The following is an 18,350-nucleotide window of genomic DNA, read 5'->3' on the forward strand; positions in this document are numbered from 1 at the left end:
GAGGCAAAAAAAAAAAAAAGAAAAAGAAAGAGCTTCGCTTGGTGGGCCTTCCTACGCTGACAAATGCCTCCTTTCTCTTCTCTAAAGTCTACAATATTCAGAGTTTCAGACCTACCGCCTGCATGCTGCCAGGAAATTTATGAAAAAAAATTTGAATTTTGAAAAAAAAAAAAAAAACTGAATTTTTGGAGGTTGGCTCACGAGCCAACCTCCAAAAATTCAGTTAGCCGGCTCGAAATCAGCTCGATAAATCGGCTCGAAATATACTTAAATTTCTTTCAAGCCGAGCCGAGCCATAAAATCTAAGGCTCGACTCGGCTCAAACTCTGCTCGATATTTAATCTTCTTTCACGAGCCGAGCTCGTTAAGCCAAAAACTCGGCTCGGCTCGTTAACACCTCTAATTTGAACCGATATGATTTATGAAATTTAATTTATTCAATCCAATAATATATCTAATTAATGATGTTGCAATTAAATCTCAACAAATTTTGTGTAAATTGGCGTGGAAAAGTATGTGGTTAGAGTTAGATGTGGACTGTTGGACCAGGTGTGAGAATGAAAAGAAAAAGTGTTGACCTTGTCAAACCGGTGTTGGAATGTGAATCCACGTTTTTTTATATTGTGCTACTGGGACACCACTAAAGTACAGTTGTTGGTTAATCCTGTACGTACACGTGTATGGAATTTTAATTTTTTTAAAAAGTTAGTCGATCCGTTTATATTGAATTAAATTGGAACGATCTACTAATAATAAAAATAAGGAAACTGTACAAAAAAGATAGTAATTCAAGAGAGTATTTCGGAGAAGAAATTTTTTTTTTTTTTTTTTTAATGACTTGGAGTGTCCGAACAACTTACGCATACCTCAACTAATTATTTAAGACCTTAGAACTATCAGCTGTGTAAGAATTCTAATGACTATCTCTATTAGAAATTGAAGAGGAATTTAAACTTAAAATCTCTTAGATAATACACCTAACAGCCTTTATCGAACTACTCAATCACTCAGAAATAGTTTTGAAAAGAACTTTCATCTATATTCATTATCAATGTCTTTGGAAATTACATAGAGATAAGAAATTGGGATGAAACTCAGTTACTAATTTTGTTGATAACTATGTTCAGATTAGAATAACATAAAATTTTGATTTAAATTGTTGGCAATTTAAATATTTTTAATTATAATCTAAAGAATTTAAAATAATTATTTTTTATATCAACTCAAATATTTTTTTAATTTATAAATATTAAATTACCTAAACCTAACTTTAGGTCCTAAGCCTTCAGAAAAGAAAAAATATTAATTAATAATCAAGATTGTCCCTTTTCGATTTATTAATCTTACAATTAGAATTACAAAAAGTACAAAATGAATTTTCTAATTCACTCAAAACTGAATTATCATTGTTAATCTCAAAAATTTTATTTTTAATATCGAAATATATAAAATAACTTATCTAAAATCATTGTTGATACAGAAATCTATACCAATTAGAGAATTTCGATTGACCCTGCTAGAACTGGAATGGATGTGCGTGTGATTAAGAATAATCAACAATATATGTAAAAATGCAATAAAGTAAAGACATGAGAGTTTTAAAGTGGTTCGGCGAGGTTAACTCTAAAGCCTATGTCCACTATTTTTGTATTTGCTGTGAAAGCTTACAATATAATTCTTATGTAAAATTCGTAACCCCTTTCCTCATCGTTTAAGAGAGTTTATATACAAGATTTGTACAAAAAAAAAGAGTGAAATTAAAGAGATTACAATTGATCTGAATCGTAATTATGATATTCTCGCGATTGAGTGTTGTGATTGTGTAGTGATCATTGTTGATCTAGTCATTCCTGTAATATCTGGGATCTGAAGTAATCTGGAGATTGATTGAATGATTGTTCGGATTGCTCGCGACTAGCTTATACTGGGTCGAGCTATAGCTCGATGAGCTTATGCTGGGTCGATCAATCATCGTTGCCGAGCTAGTTCTAAGTCGAGTTATATCCTCGTGAAGGCTCGAGCTTGATGGAAAAATCACACACAACATTTGCCCCTTAGTGTTCGATGCTCGTTTCGGGCTTCGAAGACTATTGCTCGATTTGACGTCAAGCTCGGCCTCATTAGCAAGTCTCCGAGTGTAAGTTCGATCAAGCTTCCAAGGTCGACCTTATGTCTGGCCGACGTACTTCATACTTGGATCTAGTTAATGTCGAACAGAATTTCCTTCCGGCCGCGAGCTTACAAAGGCTCTAACGTTTTAGCGATCTTCCTGACGACCAACATAACGTCAACGAGCTTCTCACGCTTCCTCATTTGAAAGCGTACGGCTTTTGTCAAGACGAGGCCAAATTCCTTACGGTCCTAGAAGGTTCAATTGTTACTTGCTCGTTTTACTTTCCCACGCAAATAGGTCGCTAATTTGTTTGCCTCTTTCCTTGTAGAGATACGGGCTGAAAAACCCAATGGCCTTAAGAAGAAAACAGTGACCCTGACGGCCACCAAGAAAGCACCAGTTGCTTTGGCAACAAAACAGCTCGCAGACACTACCGGCTCAAAGCGCGCTGGTAGCGAGTCTGGGGGAGGCCCAAGCGCGAAGAAGCTCGCGACTGCCTCTAAGGCAGTTGGCAGGAATAGCGTTATTGAGCCCTAAAATGGGACAGCGAAGAAGATGCCTGAGCTAACTGGAGGCTCGGGAAAACATAAAGCATCCGAGCAACATGACGGCTCGGGGAAGAAGAAAGCAACCAAGACTTAGGCGAGCTCGGGCAAGCAGAAAATGGCCAAGCAGAAGGTTGGCTCGGGCAAAAAGGTCACCACGCATACTAGTGGCCTTCAGAGAGTAGCGGCCAAGGACTTGGCCAAGAAGAAGTCTGCTCCTGCGGGAGAGACAGGCACTGTCGAGGGGAGTAAGTCTGGATTGCCTCAGTCTAAAAATAAGAAGATGGACGTGGCAGCCCATGTTGCGGTCGACGAGATGATCGACCAACTCCCTGATCACATTAGCCTCGGGCCGCAGCGGCCAGGGATGCTATCACCCTGTGAACTTATGTGGCCATTAGGGACGCTTTGCCACAAGATATTGGGCTTGCTGTGCAGCTTCACGGCAAAGGTACTGGTAGCTTGCTTTTCTTCCTTTTTACTTGTATATTATCCTTGCTTTTTGCTGATTCTCTTTTTATTTTCTCTTTAGGCTGCCTTGGCGAGCAAGCTCCTTTATGATAAGTGTACGAAACTTTGGAGGGCACTCATCGAGGATAGCAGGTGACGGAGACAGTGAAGGAGGACGCTTTGGTTAGGGTCGAGCTTGCAGAGAAAGAGAGAGAGGCAAAGCAGGCTGAGCTTGAATGGCTCAAGAGAGAAGTTGCGACCCTCCAGGTCAAAAAAATGGAGTTCCTTGACAAACTCAATGTGAGCGAGGCTGCTCAGGCCAAAGCTGAAGCTAAGGTAGCAGAGGTCGAAAAGACTTTGGCACAATAGCGGAGTGCTAACAACAAGCTGAACTCCGAGCTATCCTTGGCTCAGAAGGCTTGTAATATTTTTTTTAGCTAGTATACTTGGAAGGTATAAAATAAAAACTCACTAAATATATCATAGAAAAACATATATGAATATATGTATAAGGTAGTGGGCCCAAAAATAGCATTACTTTTATATACAAATATCTATATCAAGTACCATAGTCACAAAAATAAACTCAAAAATACAGTCCGACAGTGTTGCATTACTTGACGTCCCATCTGACCGCATCTCATCTGCTACCTGCAAAAAGAGTGAAATCAACGAGGTGAGCACTAATTGCTCAGTAAGTAAACCCACGACACTTCTATTCTTTCTCCGTTTCTCAAATTCTGAATTTTCTTTCCAGCTTCTCTATTCTTCTCTGTTTTCTACGATTATAGTTTCTCACTTACCGTTATATAAGCACAAATAGGGAAACTAACTCGGGATAGTAAAAATGGCGTGATGCACATGCACAGATGCATAAACGTTTCTATGCAATACATTTTCTTTTCTGCTTTTCTGTTTTCTGTTTTCTATTTTTCTTTCTTTTTCTGCGTTTCTTTCTTTTTCTATTTCTCTTCTTTCTCTTCTGTTTCTATTCTTTCTTTCTTTCTTTCTTTTCTATTCTTTCTTTCTTTTCTTTTCTTTTCTTTTCTTTCTTTTCTATTCTTTTCTTTTCTTTCTTTTCTTTTCTTTCTTTTCTTTTCTATTCTTTTTTGCCAATCGGACTCAGTTGAGGTATGGATTCGGAACCCTGGCAATGTGAGTGGGTACAGTCCTCATCTACATGCACTTTTAACGGGCTGTACAAATTCTTTTTTCTTATTCTGAGATCGCTCACTAAAGGCGGCGTGCATGTAGGAATGCTCTGCTGGGTATAGTCCTCATCCACATGCACTTCTAACGGACTGTACAAATTCTTCTTTCTTATTCTGAGGCCGCTCACTAAAGGTGGCGTGCATGTGGGCTATTCTTTAATTATGTTTCTTAAAATAATAATTCTACATTTAATTTCTTTTCTTTCTTTCTTTTTATTATTTAATATTCTCATACATGTATATGTGCATGTAAATATGTTCATTCTTTGCTATTCTTTCTAAATGCAAATGCTCAAATATAAGAATGCATTATGGCATATAAAGATATCATTATGGAACTAATATTCTCTACCAACAACATATTTCCATAACAAGGTAATAATCTAACATACTCATATATATATATATGTGAGTGTGTGTGTGTGTGTGTGTGTGTGTGTGTGTGTGCACTTCACTTTGACATTTCATCAAACACTTTACATGCACAAGAAAAACTCTAAGTTGTCTACACTTCTCCATCTATCTCAAGCCACCATAATTGGAGTAAAAACTCCCTAAGGCCAACAACCACCCTAGCCGAAATTCATCTTCCACTATTCCACATCCATTTTTTCATATTTCATCCAAAATCCCATCAACCCCACATATAATTCCATCACCTCTCAACACATACTAACGAATCAATTCTCATCACATACTAACGAATCAATTCTCATCACATATTAATAATTCACTTCTCATCACATACTAATGAATCAATTCTCTTCACATATTAATAATTCACTTCTCATCACATGCTAATGAATCAATTCTCATCACATACTAATGAATCAATTCTCATCACATATTAATAATTCACTTCTCATCACATACTAATGAATCAATTCTCATCACATATTAATAATTCACTTCTCATGGCCATGAGATTCACATATCAAACAACCTCAATTTCAATCCATAATTCTCATCATCCAAACATACATACAACATAAAATAAATTTCTCTACGCAAGTATTTATCCAATCAAAGCTAAAGTTGGATTTACTTACCTTGAATTTGAGCAACTCCAACACTATAATCTCTCTTTGGTAGAATTCCCTTTCCTCTTAAACCCTAAGCATATACAACCATAAGAATTCAAAACTTTAAAATTTAATCTCACTTTTTAGTGCAAGAATCTTACCTTTGGATGCTTAGGATTGAAAATCTATCAAAATCTAGCCAAAATACTATGGGAATTTTCTTGGAAATCTAGTGAAGAAATTTGAGAGAATTTGGGTAGAGAATGGGGTGATGGAGGGTAGAGTGGCTAGGGTTTCTCCTCTTGAACTATAATATATATATATATATAATATATATTATATATATATATATATATATATATATATATATATATAATATATATATCTATATATATATATATATCTATATGTATATATACATATATCTATATGTATATTATATATATATATATACTATATCTATAGTATATATACATATAGATATATATACATATATCTATATGATATATCTATAGATAATCTATATATTATATATTGTATAATATATAATGTATATTATATGTATATATATAATATAATTATATATATATGTATATATATATATATATGTATATGTATATATATAGATAGAATATATATGTATATATAATATAATATTAATATATTATATATAGTATGTATATATGTAGTTTCCCATTTTACCCTTGCACTTTCTAAAAATTCCATCCATGTCCCTTAGTCAATTACAAGAATGCCCTCATTTTTATTATCTTCTCCATGTTATTCTATTTCTTTTCACTCCTCACTCTTTCATCTAAATATGAGTGAGATGATCATTTTACCCCTAATAACATTTTAAAGAACACTTGTTCAAGATAACTCTAACTAGATTTAACTAAGGGTATTAGGGCATAAATAAAGCTAAGTACCTTGATGTGGGCGTTACAAGGCTACTGCGAGCTGGGAGACTAAGTTCAAGTAGTCCTCACTCGACCTAGCTTAGGAGGCGGTAGCTCACCAAAAGGCTGAAGCTGATGTCAGGCAGCTCGGACTTCGAATTAAGGAGTTGAACGAGGCCATTGTTGCTCGGGCCTAGGAGACATCCCTCTTCCTTGTCTAGAAGTTATGGGAAGTTCATCCTTCAATCGACTTCTCTTTCCTTTCACGAGCTTACGAGAAGGAAGTCGAGAGGATAAAGGTCGAAGCCCGAGGAGAGACCTATGCTCGGACGACTATGAGGAAGGGGGCGAGGGTCAAGAAGAAATCAGGGAAGGCGAGGAGGAGACCAAGCCCTGGATCGAAGTCAAGGATCTGACTCTCCTGACCACGCTTCCCCCAAACGAGGCTCCCAACCTTGGAAAGGAAGTCGTCATTCCTCCTGTCGACGAGCCATCTCTCCCCCTTAACGACGACCTTCCCGGACAGGTCGAGGATGACACTTCCAACCCCCCCCCCCCCCTTTTCCTTTTTCCTAGTTGGACTTGCAATATAAAATCTGAATTTGCTCTAAGTCATGCGTGGCTCGCTTCTTGAGGAGCTTTTTCAGATTTATGCGAGGAAATCTTATGTGCCGATCAACTACAATTTTGGACGTATCATCCTTTTCAAGTTTTTTGCTCGCTGGCCTGAGGCCGATTTCCCTCGACGTGTCTTTTCTTGAATTTTTTTCAATATTAACTTTGTCGATTTAAGATGTTTCATCCTTAAAGAGTTAGATTTTGGCATGGCCTTTTCTAGATAAGCTGCCTTTCCTGGACTCTTGACTCCAAGTTTTCTTTTTTGCCTTATCAACCGAGCTTTAGGATGAGGTTCAACCTGTGGCACATTACCTCGAGGCTGATCCTTACCATGTTTGCATGCACCCACGTGAACACATTGAGGTTTTTCTTTAGGAAGCTCTCTAGATTATCAACCACCTCGCTGCTCAAGCTGTTGCCGACCTATAGTACACGAGTTGGGTCTTCCTCGCTGACCCTTATCTCTCACAATTCTTCTATCGGCCCTGCTGCAGGCTCTTCTCTATGGAAGAGAAGATCTATGGTATCCTCGAGCGGTTTGGGGTTCGGCTTAGATTCCGCGATGATCATTATCCTTGGGTGTGGCCATTTCTACATTTATAACTCAGTTATAACATTCTTGAGATTCCCTGGTGCAGCTCTTGATCGTTGCGACTCCCACAGTAGTCGAAAATCTCATTGCTTGGCAGCGCACTGACATGACCATGCTTAAATCATCCAAGATTGGCCTTCCGAGGATGACGTTGTATGTGGTTGGGCAGTCTACCACTAAAAATTCAGCCATCACTATTCTAACCTTTGGCTCTACCCCCAGGGTTATAGGAAGGTCAATTGTGCCCTTGGGAACCAAGTTGTCCCTGGAAAACTCATACAGCGGCGAAGGACACGCTCGCAGGTCCCTTTCTGTGAACCTCATTCCTCAGATGGCTCTCAAGAAAATAATGTTCGCCGCGCTGCCATTGTCGACCATCACCCTTAATACTCTTGCATTGCCGATTCTAGCCGTGATTACGATCGCATCATGATTGTGGCAAGGGAATGCTTTGCACTTGTCCATTGTGAATCCTACTACCTCGCTTTCTTGTTTGAGCCACTAAGGCGGCTTCTATTCGCAGCTCATTACCTGGGGAACCGAGTCCGTTTTGGCTTTCCCAGCATATTGCTCGCGAGCACGTCTTAAGTTCCCTGCTATGTTGGGTCCTTCCTAGATCATTCCCATGAAGACCTCGTTGGGGTTTGGCGGAGCTTGTTGTGTCGGGTTCTGAGCCTAACTTAGGGTTTGGTTACTTTGCTCGCCAGGATTTTCGCGAGCTAATTCCGCCTTAACAAATTCTTTTAGATAACCTCTTCTTATCAAGCCTTCAATGGCGTCCTTCAGAGCTCGGCAATCATTTGTGTTGTGCACGACGTCCCTGTGGTATTGGCAGTATTTTTGTTGATCTCTTCTGCTTGGAGCCCCCCTCATCCTTTCTAGAGCGGGCAATCTCTTCGCCTCTCGAGATACTTCGTAGATATGGGCGACATCTTGAGTGAAGGGGGTATATTCTGCATACCGAGGGAAAGGTTGTCTGTCCCCACGGTTATCTATTCTCTGTTTCTTTGGGAACCTGTTGTGATCCCTGTCATTGTGGTCTCGGCCCCCATGCTTATCCGATGGGCGATCTTGTTGCTTAGTCAGGGTCCCCCGCGTCGAGCTTCTAGCCAACGCTACCAGCAAGCTTTCTACTTGCTGGTATTTTGCAGCCATCTGGTAGAATTTGGCTAGACTTACATGATGTTCGCGAGCCTGCGATGATCAATCTTTTCTTGGACGTGGGTTAATACCGGCACGCTGACGCTGGGGGTACTGTTGAGCTTCTTGGTGGTGCCTATCACCTTCGCTTTCTCTCTGCGGTTGCTTTCCTGGCTGCCTCCAGAGGTTTGTTTGCCCGTGGGACTCTCGCTCATGGGCAGAGTGTTGTCTGCGAGGTTAGGGGTGTTGATCGCCCCCCGGCGCTGATGAAACAGACAGTTCACCTAAAGAATTCATACTTGTTGGGGTTGCATTGGTGAAGTGCAGCTAGTCGAGGTTTCGAGCACCTAGTTGCTGGTTCCGTAACTCGACCATGTTCTATTGCACCACCTATGCAGCCATCGTTCTGATCATCTCCATCAGCTAGCCGTTCTCAAGGTTTGACGTCCCTACCCCCTGATTGTTCATGGTGTGTTGGGTTGGCAGCACAGGTGGTCAGTGTCCAACGATCTCCTGTTGCACCTCTTGATGGGCGGCTTCCACGTTTTTGAGGTTTTCGGTGGTGGTTTTTGATCTGGTGTACACCATTTTGGGCTTGGAATATGCAGGTTGCTATGAATGTTTGCCGGAATCCTTGAGATGTTGGTGGAGGCCCTTCCTCTAACGCCAAAATGTTGATACATAAATCTATACCAACCAGAGAATTCCGATTGACCCTACCAAAACCGGAATGGATGTGCGTGTGATTAAGAATAATCAGCAATGTATGTAAAAATGCAATAAAGTAAAGACAATGAGAGTTTTAAAGTGGTTCGGCGAGGTTAACTCTGAAGCCTACGTCCACTGTTTTTGTATTTGCTATGAGAGCTTACAATATAATTCCTATGTGAAATTTGTAACCCCTTCCTCATCGTTACAAGTTTTTTACAAAGAAAAGAGCGAAATTAATGGGATTACAATTTATCTAAATCGCAATTATGATATTCTCGCAATTGAGTGTTGTGATTGCGCAGTGATCACTGTTGATCTAGTCATTCCCATAATATCTAGAATCTGAAGTAATCTGGGGATTGATTGAATGATTGTTCAGATTGCTTGCGACTAGCTTATGCTGGGTCGAGCTATAGCTTGACGAGTTTATGCTAGGTCGATCAATCATCGCTGCCAAGCTAGTTCTGGGTCGAGTTATATCTCGTGAAGGCCCGAGCTTGATGGAAAAATCACGCACAACAATCATATTCAAATCAAATTTAACGTAATAAATATATTGAATCGATTCTTTTTTAATTAAACATTATAGCTTCAAATATGGAATTGAAAGAGATGAAAGCCCTCTCTACCAATGGATCACAATTTGAAGGTTTTTTTTTTTTTTTTTTTTTTTGGTGGTTGGGGGTATCTGGGCCAGTTTACATACACTTCAACTAATCTCTGGGGCGTTGAAGTTGACAGCAGGATAAATCCCCTCAATAATCACCCTATTAACAACCAAAATAGATTGAACTATGGACTCTTCAGTAATACACCGAAGTGTTTCTTTTTCTTCTCCTTTTTTTTCTTTTAATATTTATATTCTTGATTAATCAGGTTTAGTTATAGAAAATTATACATTTATACTTAGGTTGCGAGCCCACATATAGTCTTTTCGCAAGCCTAATTAGGCTTGGTTGAGTAGACTCTATTTACTTGGCATCAATTTTAATTTTTTGTTCCGTTTGCCAGAACCAAGGGGTCTTTCTATGGAAACCTGCACAAACAATCGTTGTTTTTTGATGGTTTTTCCGCTTCTCACAGCTGCTCTTTCCACACCTCTAGATATCTGGTGCCAAATCGTCGCCCGTTTCCTTATTTCTTTGATAATAGAGTTGACTATCTTTGTCGCATCAATTGTACAAGTTCGTGAAGAGGGCTGGACGAGTGGAATGAGGGAGAAGACTCTATGTACTTGTATCAATTTTAATTTTTTGTTTTTTCAAATTCTTTTTTTTTTTAATTAAACAGATATTTGTAATCAAATATTAATTGAATATTCCCACCAAATTGAAATACTAAATAGACTAAACTTTGTCCTAAAAATAGTTCATCACCCCTTTAACACAATCAAATAATATTATAATTTATAACAACATGAATTCTTCCTTTAAAATATCAATTACTAAAAGAACGGTAATATATTATTAAATGAATAATGAAATAATATGAAATACAATGGTACAAATAATATAAATAAACAAATAAATAAATAGATCCTAACTTCACACTGCACTCATTTCACATCTCTCTACATAATCAAAACGGCAGCAAACAACCCAACCGCCAAAGATCCAGTACCGGCAAATCTGTTAAAAACGGCAGCGTTCTCTGCTGAAGCAGGAGCTTGAGACGGTGGGAAGTCGATCGACGAGGGAGAAGTCGCTGGAGCCGGAGAAGAAATCGACGGAGGAGGGGACGGCGGTGAGGTGACGACGACAGGAGAAGGAGCAGCCGCCGGTGTAATCTTCGAAGGAGACGGCGCAGCCACTGGTCGAGTCTTGGAAGGGGAAGGAGGCAAAGATGTCGGAGCCGGAGCAGGAGCTGGAGACTGAGCCATTGAGGAGGCAAAGAGGAGTGAGATTAGAAGGAAAGAGATGAGAGTTGTTCTTGAGAAAGCCATTACAGTTGCAGAGAGATGATGAATTTTGAGGAGTTGTGCTTTGTGTTTGTTTGTTTGTACATAGCGAAGTGGAGAGGAGAGTATTTATAGAGTGAAGGCGCAACGGCTATAATTGTTGTTGAACGAGTCGGTTACTTTCAAAAGGAAATATTAGTGGGGACCTCCAAAAGAAATAAGCTTTTAAAATGCAAAATCTAGAAAATTCATGGGAAATTACTGGAATTGATTTTAAAATTTAATAAAAACTTCGTTAAATATAATAATTAACAAAAAAAAAAAAAAAGAGTGTGAACGTGGGTGGATGAATGATGAGTAGCCAACTAAGAAACAGACACGCTTCGCTTGCTTTTATGTAAAGGTAAAGTTGTCTTATAATAAGAATGAATCCCAGCCGTCAGATACTTGTGGTGATTAGCTGTAATGTATTTGTAACGGAAAGTGTGAGTGTATGTTTACCGCGTCATACTTACCTGTCAAGTCAAAGGAGTAGGTTGTGAATTCAGATTAGACTAGTCAACCGGTCAAACTTAAACATTCGTGCCTCGCTCTTTGCTGTGCTTGGTTCTCGTAATCTAACTATCATGTTTAGTTATTAAATAATATAACATTCATTCCAAATTAATAGTAATTATTTTAGTTATATAAGTGGTGGTATGATTATATATATTTTTTTAAGTATTTTAAAATTATTTGATAATCTTGATTTTGTTATAATTCCTTGATTATTAAAATTTTTGGATAATAATACTCTATTTTAAAATTAATTTACATGAACTTGCCATTACAATTTTACCTCTAATTAATTAAGTTTTTTTTTTTTACAATAACGTCTTTATATTTAAAACAAATTACAGGCTATCTAGGACCTCCGTTGCCTACCAACTACCACCGACGGTCGTTGGAACAACACATGACCTGATGAATATAGTCGACATGTGCCGATCTTGCCGTTTCTAGCCAAATCGATGGCTAGAAATGGCCATAGATTTGGCAATTAACAGTCAGATCCATGACACACAATTGTCACTATCGACCAAATCCGACTGGTCATACACCGTTACGGGACTACCGGCAGTGGTCGACAGTGCTTAGAATGCATGGGGATGATTTTGTTAGAATCAAACTTTTATATGGTTGCGGTGTTTTAGCAAAACCTCAAATGTAGGAAGTTAAAAGAAATGATTCAAAAAATAATAATATATGTATATTTAAAAATGAGAGTAATTAAGTAATTTATATAACATATCCACTAATTTGTTTCTCCCAATCAAACATATATATATAATATATCCACTAATTTATTTCAACCTAACTAAACACATTTTTCTAAACATTCTAAATAATCTTTAAGGTAATCTATTTTTTCATTAATATAAGAATGTTACTCTAATACATATTGAAAACTCTCTTTTATGGTTATTCAATAGTTTTGAATAAGAGTTTCTTATTATATAATGTAGAAGAATAAATGATATAAATCCTATTATGAAATACATAAAAACTTCATAATTATATAATACCAAACCATAATTAGACTATAGCAAAATGATATACAATATTAAGAGCAATAAATGATTTTGGGGAAATTAATATTGACATTTTGAACAACACTTGATAGAATCCTGATAACACACTAGTGTTCCAACATAGAATGCACAACAAAATCCATATAATAATGTACATAACTTCCAAATCAAATCATATCATGTACACAACTTCTTCTTCAAGTTTAAATCACCTATCAGAATTATGAAGATTTAAAGAGAAATAGAATAATTGTAAGTATGCCCCCGTCAAGGATAACTCAAATTCAATAAATTTGATTTCTTATATCCGGCTTACAATAACAATAATGGAGAAAATGAATGAATCGCTCTTCCTCAACAACACTATTACAGTATTAGCACAAATTTTGCTTCTGCACGTCAAATACAAAATATTGAATCTGGACTAAGTATAACAGAGAGAAATTAAACCTTGTATCTTTAACCGTTTAGGTGATAACACTATTCTGCCTTTTCTTCATGTCGGAGTTCATCCTCATTCACAGTCAAACAAGCAGATTGGTCTATGAGTCGGACTTAGCGTCAGTTGATGAAGCAACGCTTGGTTTTCCATTACCGCCACTGCTAATGAGACTGTTTAAGCGGCCATTTAATTCTAACCCATAAACGTGGCCCATTTTAGCACGTTTAGTCTCCAAATATCTCTTATTCTCTGATGTGATGGGAGTTATCAGGGGAACTCTTCCCACAACAGCCAACCCATAGCCCTTGAGTCCAATGTACTTAGCAGGGTTGTTCGTCATCAACTTCATTGTTCGAACACCCAGATCCCTTAGTATCTGCAAGGGTAAGCAAACATATTCAACAGTTTTCATAAGATATATTGAGTTTTCATTGCTCTAATTCATTATGGCAGGCTCAGCTGTAAGATTACTGGATAGAAATTAAAATATTAAAACCATGTAGAGAAAATCTCTCTCCTCACAACCTGACGTAAATTTTAGAGCATTTGGAGGTTGCACGAAAAATGCAACACCCCAGAAAAAAAAAAAAAAAAATGTGATATCAAATGCTTGACAAAGCATAACGAAAGCTTTCATCTTACTGCAACTTTCAAACAATTCAAGACATTAATCCAACTTAAAATTACCTGTGCACCAATGCCATATTCCCGTGAATCAACAGGCAACCCCAGTTCCTCATTTGCTTCCACTGTATCACGCCCATCATCCTGTAAGTTATAAGCACGAAGCTTATGACCTAAACCAATGCCCCTTCCCTCATGCCCACGGAGGTAAACTAATACACCCCGACCAGCAGCCTCAATCTGCTTCATTGCAAGTGCAAGTTGATTACCACAATCGCATCTGGCTGACCCAAATATATCTCCAGTGAGGCATTCAGAATGTACCCTTACAAGAATATCTTGACCATCCCCAATATCACCCTGTTGAAATCACATGCTTCAGTTACTCCTTATAAGAGAAAGGATTAAAAAACAAATCTAAGTTCAGAAAAAACATCATATTCAATAGTGGCAATGAGTTATTATTCTATTGATATGACTTTTAAATCCCAGACAGACCTCCACAAATGGAAAATACAAGTAGCTATCATATTATTCATCTTGTACTCAAAAGTTTAGGCATAAGTAAATAGCAGAATGAGGGACTAACAATATCAATAATATAAAATGTATTTTCAACCGTGTGTATGTCTAAAGATGTAAGAGTTTCATTCTTTTCGTAAGTTTAACAAGAGAGAGAGAATGTGAAAGAGTTAATTGGAATATCATATTCATTCTAATTAACCGTCTAAAACACATTTCACCAAATATATTTGCAATCTCAGTCCTTTAAAGCAGAAGGCAAACAAAACTAAACAGTCCCCAGTTTAAGATCAGGCAAACATGGGATCCTGACACTGAGTCGCCCCACAGATTTTCAAGCTCTACTTAAACAGCCTTGCCTACGGGAACACAGCTACATCAATCTTGGTAGCTGGTTGTTGAGTATAAATCTAAATATTCCTTACCTTAACCATTGCAATATGCTCAATCCCATCTAAGATTGATCTATAACAGTAAGCTGTAAACGGCCCCCACATTGTAGGTATCCTTGCAGCTGAAGAACGATCAACTAATTTGTCTCTCTTCCTCCTATATCTGCCAACCATCAACCATATTGGAACAGTCAGTAGAAGATAAAAAATTCAAATTGAAAAAATAAGAAATGTATGAGTTACACCTTAAAATAAATAAAAATGAAAATGATCACTTCATAAGTTTAGATTTCTCTTTAATCGTGTTTCATCACGTACTGGACTACATCAAATGGAAGGTAACAAATAGTTATTGGCAACAACAGAAAAAAAAAAAAATGAGCTAAACTTAGTTGGTGCCCAGGAACAAATACATTCAGATGGTCAAGACCATCATTAATCCCCCTGATTGGACTATCAGCTACCATCCTCCATACTAACAACTTATATTGGACAAAGACACTAGTTAGCTCAGAATTTTATAAGTAGCCCATGCATATTTAAGCAATCTGGTCAAACCAACCTAAGGGAGTTGAGCTTCCAATGAATATTAGTAGTTGAAAACTTAATATTCAAACGTTAAAAAAAAAAATTAATAGCTTTTACATAGTTTGTAGAGAAAAGAAAATGAGCACATTTGCATTCAATTATACAAATGGATGCAACATTTTGAGGCAATTAGATTCAATTTTATGTGCCACTAACTAAAATAATAACAATAACAAAACAAACAGGATTAGCACAAAAACTAGATCCCTTCACTATACATTTAGATTAGATTTATTTAAAAAAAAAAAAAAATACAACCAACCTCATAGGGTCTTGGTAAGATAAAGAAATGCAAGGCTCTCCAAGTTACCTTATTAAATCAGCAATGGATATAATTTTCAAGTTTTCCCGCCTTGCAAATTCAAGAAGCTTCGGTAATCTAGCCATGGAACCATCATCATCCACAACCTCACACAGAACTGCTACAGGGTCCAACCCAGCTAGCATGGCAAGATCAACAGAAGCTTCTGTATGTCCAGCTCTTTTTAAAACACCACCCTCCCTGTATTTCAGAGGGAAAATATGGCCTGGGCGGTTAAAATCCTCAGGTTTTGAATCCCCAGAAGCAAGAGCTAATACAGTTGTTGCCCTATCACGAGCTGACACCCCTGTGGTTGTTCCATGTTTGGCATCCTTCAAAATTAATTTACAGGTTGATGACATCAAAATTATTGGAATAGACTAAGAAATAACAATATCAAGTAACAAATACAAGAGCCAAGTAGAAAGAGGCATGATCTTCCTAAAACTTAATTATACAGCCATTAAGTATAAAAAATGATAAGTTCTCAAATAGTATAATAATTTTTTTAAAAAGAGTTAATAGGAACAGCATGATTAGTTCCAACAACGATATTCATACAATACAGTAAGGTGCAAAGATTAATTATTTATTCCAAAGTTATAAACCTTAAGTGAAAAGCATACATACCACAGTGACAGTGAACGCAGTACAAAGTTTCTCCTCATTTTCCTTTTGTGATACCATCAGAGGAAGGTCCAACCTCTCCAAATCTTCCCCTTTCATGCTGACACAAACTATTCCAGTTCCATGTTTTACAATGAATGCCATAGCTTCAGGTGTTGCCAATTGAGCTGCCATTATTAGATCTCCTTCATTTTCTCTATCTTCATCGTCCACAACAACAACAAGCTGTAATGCTAGTTCAAATTAGTAAACGAAAAATGAATATAAAAGAGGTATGGAAGAAAAACAAACCTAAATATCTTTAGGTTCACCATTTCAAACTCAAACAACCAACCTTTCCTTGGCGAATGTCTTCAATGGCCTCAGGTATAGAAGAAAAACCTTCTGTGGGGGAATCCAAATCAAATTCATCACTATCAATGGGAAACCCAATAGTTGTGGGAGCAGTATCTGCTGCAAGGGCTTCCAATGCTATCGCATCAGGCGGTACCTCAATCCCAACTGATTGTTCATCAACAAGAGCACTTTTCGTTGCAAGGTTATGACCATTGGGATATGACAAGAGGTCACCTTCTCCTGACACCAGCATAGCTCTATTCTTGCCAACACCCTTGAAACTAACGGATGATTTACCCGTTAGCTGTATCAAGGGCGTTGCATTGAAAAGTTTAAAGTTTTTGCATGCTCTGCACAGAAGTAAAAGTCAATAAGATCTTCATATACTCGGAAAAGAGAATGCACCCAGTAGGAAATACTGCATGCTCATCCAGAAGAGTTTTCACACTACATATTAACAAATATCTCTGAAGTCTCAGCGCGAGAAGTAACAAATTTCATAATTCAATGCTGGAACAAGCTAAAAGTAGATGTGTAAGCTATCAAGCCCAAGGCAGTAAGGACAGTTGGACTAAGAATACAGTAAGTTCAAAACATTCTACAAATTTTGGAAGATGAAGAGAAGTTGGCAAGTGATATTTACAAGAATAAGATCATATATGCATAACTAAGCAGTCCACCAACATATTATTGACCTTTTTAAACTTGGAAAGTTTAATTCCGTAAGTCAAAATGGGATCAGAAACTGAAACAGGAACTCATATATCCAATCAACACAAAGTTTCTCACACATAATCAATTGCGTCAGCCAAACTTGAGTGACAACTTTTTCATATAACAAAAACATAATTTGAAAACCAAAAAGAGCCGACCAATCTTTCCACATATACACATTTATTCACTCCAATGGGTTGCTAAGAAAATGAAGAAAAGAATAATCAAAACCACAAGCAACCAACTTTAGTCTTCGCAGAATTGCAGTTACCAACTTTTGTAACGGAAGCTTGAAACACAATAATGACTTAAAATTATATTTGACTACTTTTATAAAAAAATCAAACAAAAGGGTATTCATTTGATAAATAAAAATCGAACAAATCTCTTCTAAGAAAGTTTGATCCAATCAAAATTTCAAGAACCCATCTCCCAAATCCAACATTAAACACACAAAAGGTTTCATTCTGGTGATCCAAGCAACACAAAACATAACAAAGAGAACCCATTGACTACAACCCAAAAAACAGAGCCTAAAGCCAAAGAAGAAGAACAGGGCAGTTGTACAACAATGAAAAGAACGCGTAAGGGGACTTACAGAGGAGGAGAGAGAGCTGAAGAGAGATTGATGGAAGCCATTGTTGTTAAGTTTTGAATGGTGTTATGGTGTTGAATTGTTAAGAGAATGAGAGATGAAGCAAAATGAAGGAGGGTGGGCGTTATTTTTTATACTAGTTTAAGAAGTATGAGAGGAGGCAAATTGGAAGAAGAAAAGAAAGAGATGACGAAGTAACGGCGAATTGATGCAACGAGAAATTAAAGTAACGGGCCGGCCACGTAGGCTTTTTCTCGTCACCAAATTGTGACTGAGTTAATAACATTTTCATCCCTAGGGATAGGAGAAAGTTCTCTTTGATCCAATAAAATATGAAAGAGAATTATGGAGTATGCTAATCTTTTAAAACTGAAATGTCTACTATAAACCCATTAGTTTTATTAGGAATAATATATATAAACTAAAAAATTAGAGATTTA

At 37.4% G+C, this 18,350-nt stretch overlaps 2 protein-coding genes across 2 annotated transcripts; both read right to left on the minus strand.

Annotated features, from left to right (window-relative positions):
- Positions 1-10,807: 10,807 nt before the first annotated feature.
- On the minus strand, positions 10,808-11,285 carry LOC116145315 (classical arabinogalactan protein 1-like). The gene has a single exon (XM_031430762.1). The coding sequence runs from the start codon at positions 11,241-11,243 to the stop codon at positions 10,872-10,874; it is 372 nt and encodes a 123-aa protein (XP_031286622.1). The 5' UTR covers positions 11,244-11,285; the 3' UTR covers positions 10,808-10,871.
- A 1,649-nt stretch (positions 11,286-12,934) lies between these two features.
- On the minus strand, positions 12,935-18,070 carry LOC116145355 (bifunctional riboflavin biosynthesis protein RIBA 1, chloroplastic-like). Its single transcript, XM_031430808.1, has 7 exons — positions 17,914-18,070; positions 16,600-16,951; positions 16,269-16,490; positions 15,648-15,970; positions 14,783-14,912; positions 13,899-14,195; positions 12,935-13,587 (listed from the first exon to the last, which is right to left on the minus strand). Exons 1-7 carry the CDS (start codon positions 17,952-17,954, stop codon positions 13,312-13,314), a joined length of 1,641 nt encoding a protein of 546 aa, XP_031286668.1. The 5' UTR covers positions 17,955-18,070; the 3' UTR covers positions 12,935-13,311.
- Positions 18,071-18,350: the final 280 nt, after the last annotated feature.

This window comes from Pistacia vera, unplaced genomic scaffold (assembly GCF_008641045.1).
Source record: "Pistacia vera cultivar Batoury unplaced genomic scaffold, PisVer_v2 Contig461, whole genome shotgun sequence".
In the NCBI taxonomy this organism is placed as follows: Eukaryota; Viridiplantae; Streptophyta; class Magnoliopsida; order Sapindales; family Anacardiaceae; genus Pistacia; species Pistacia vera.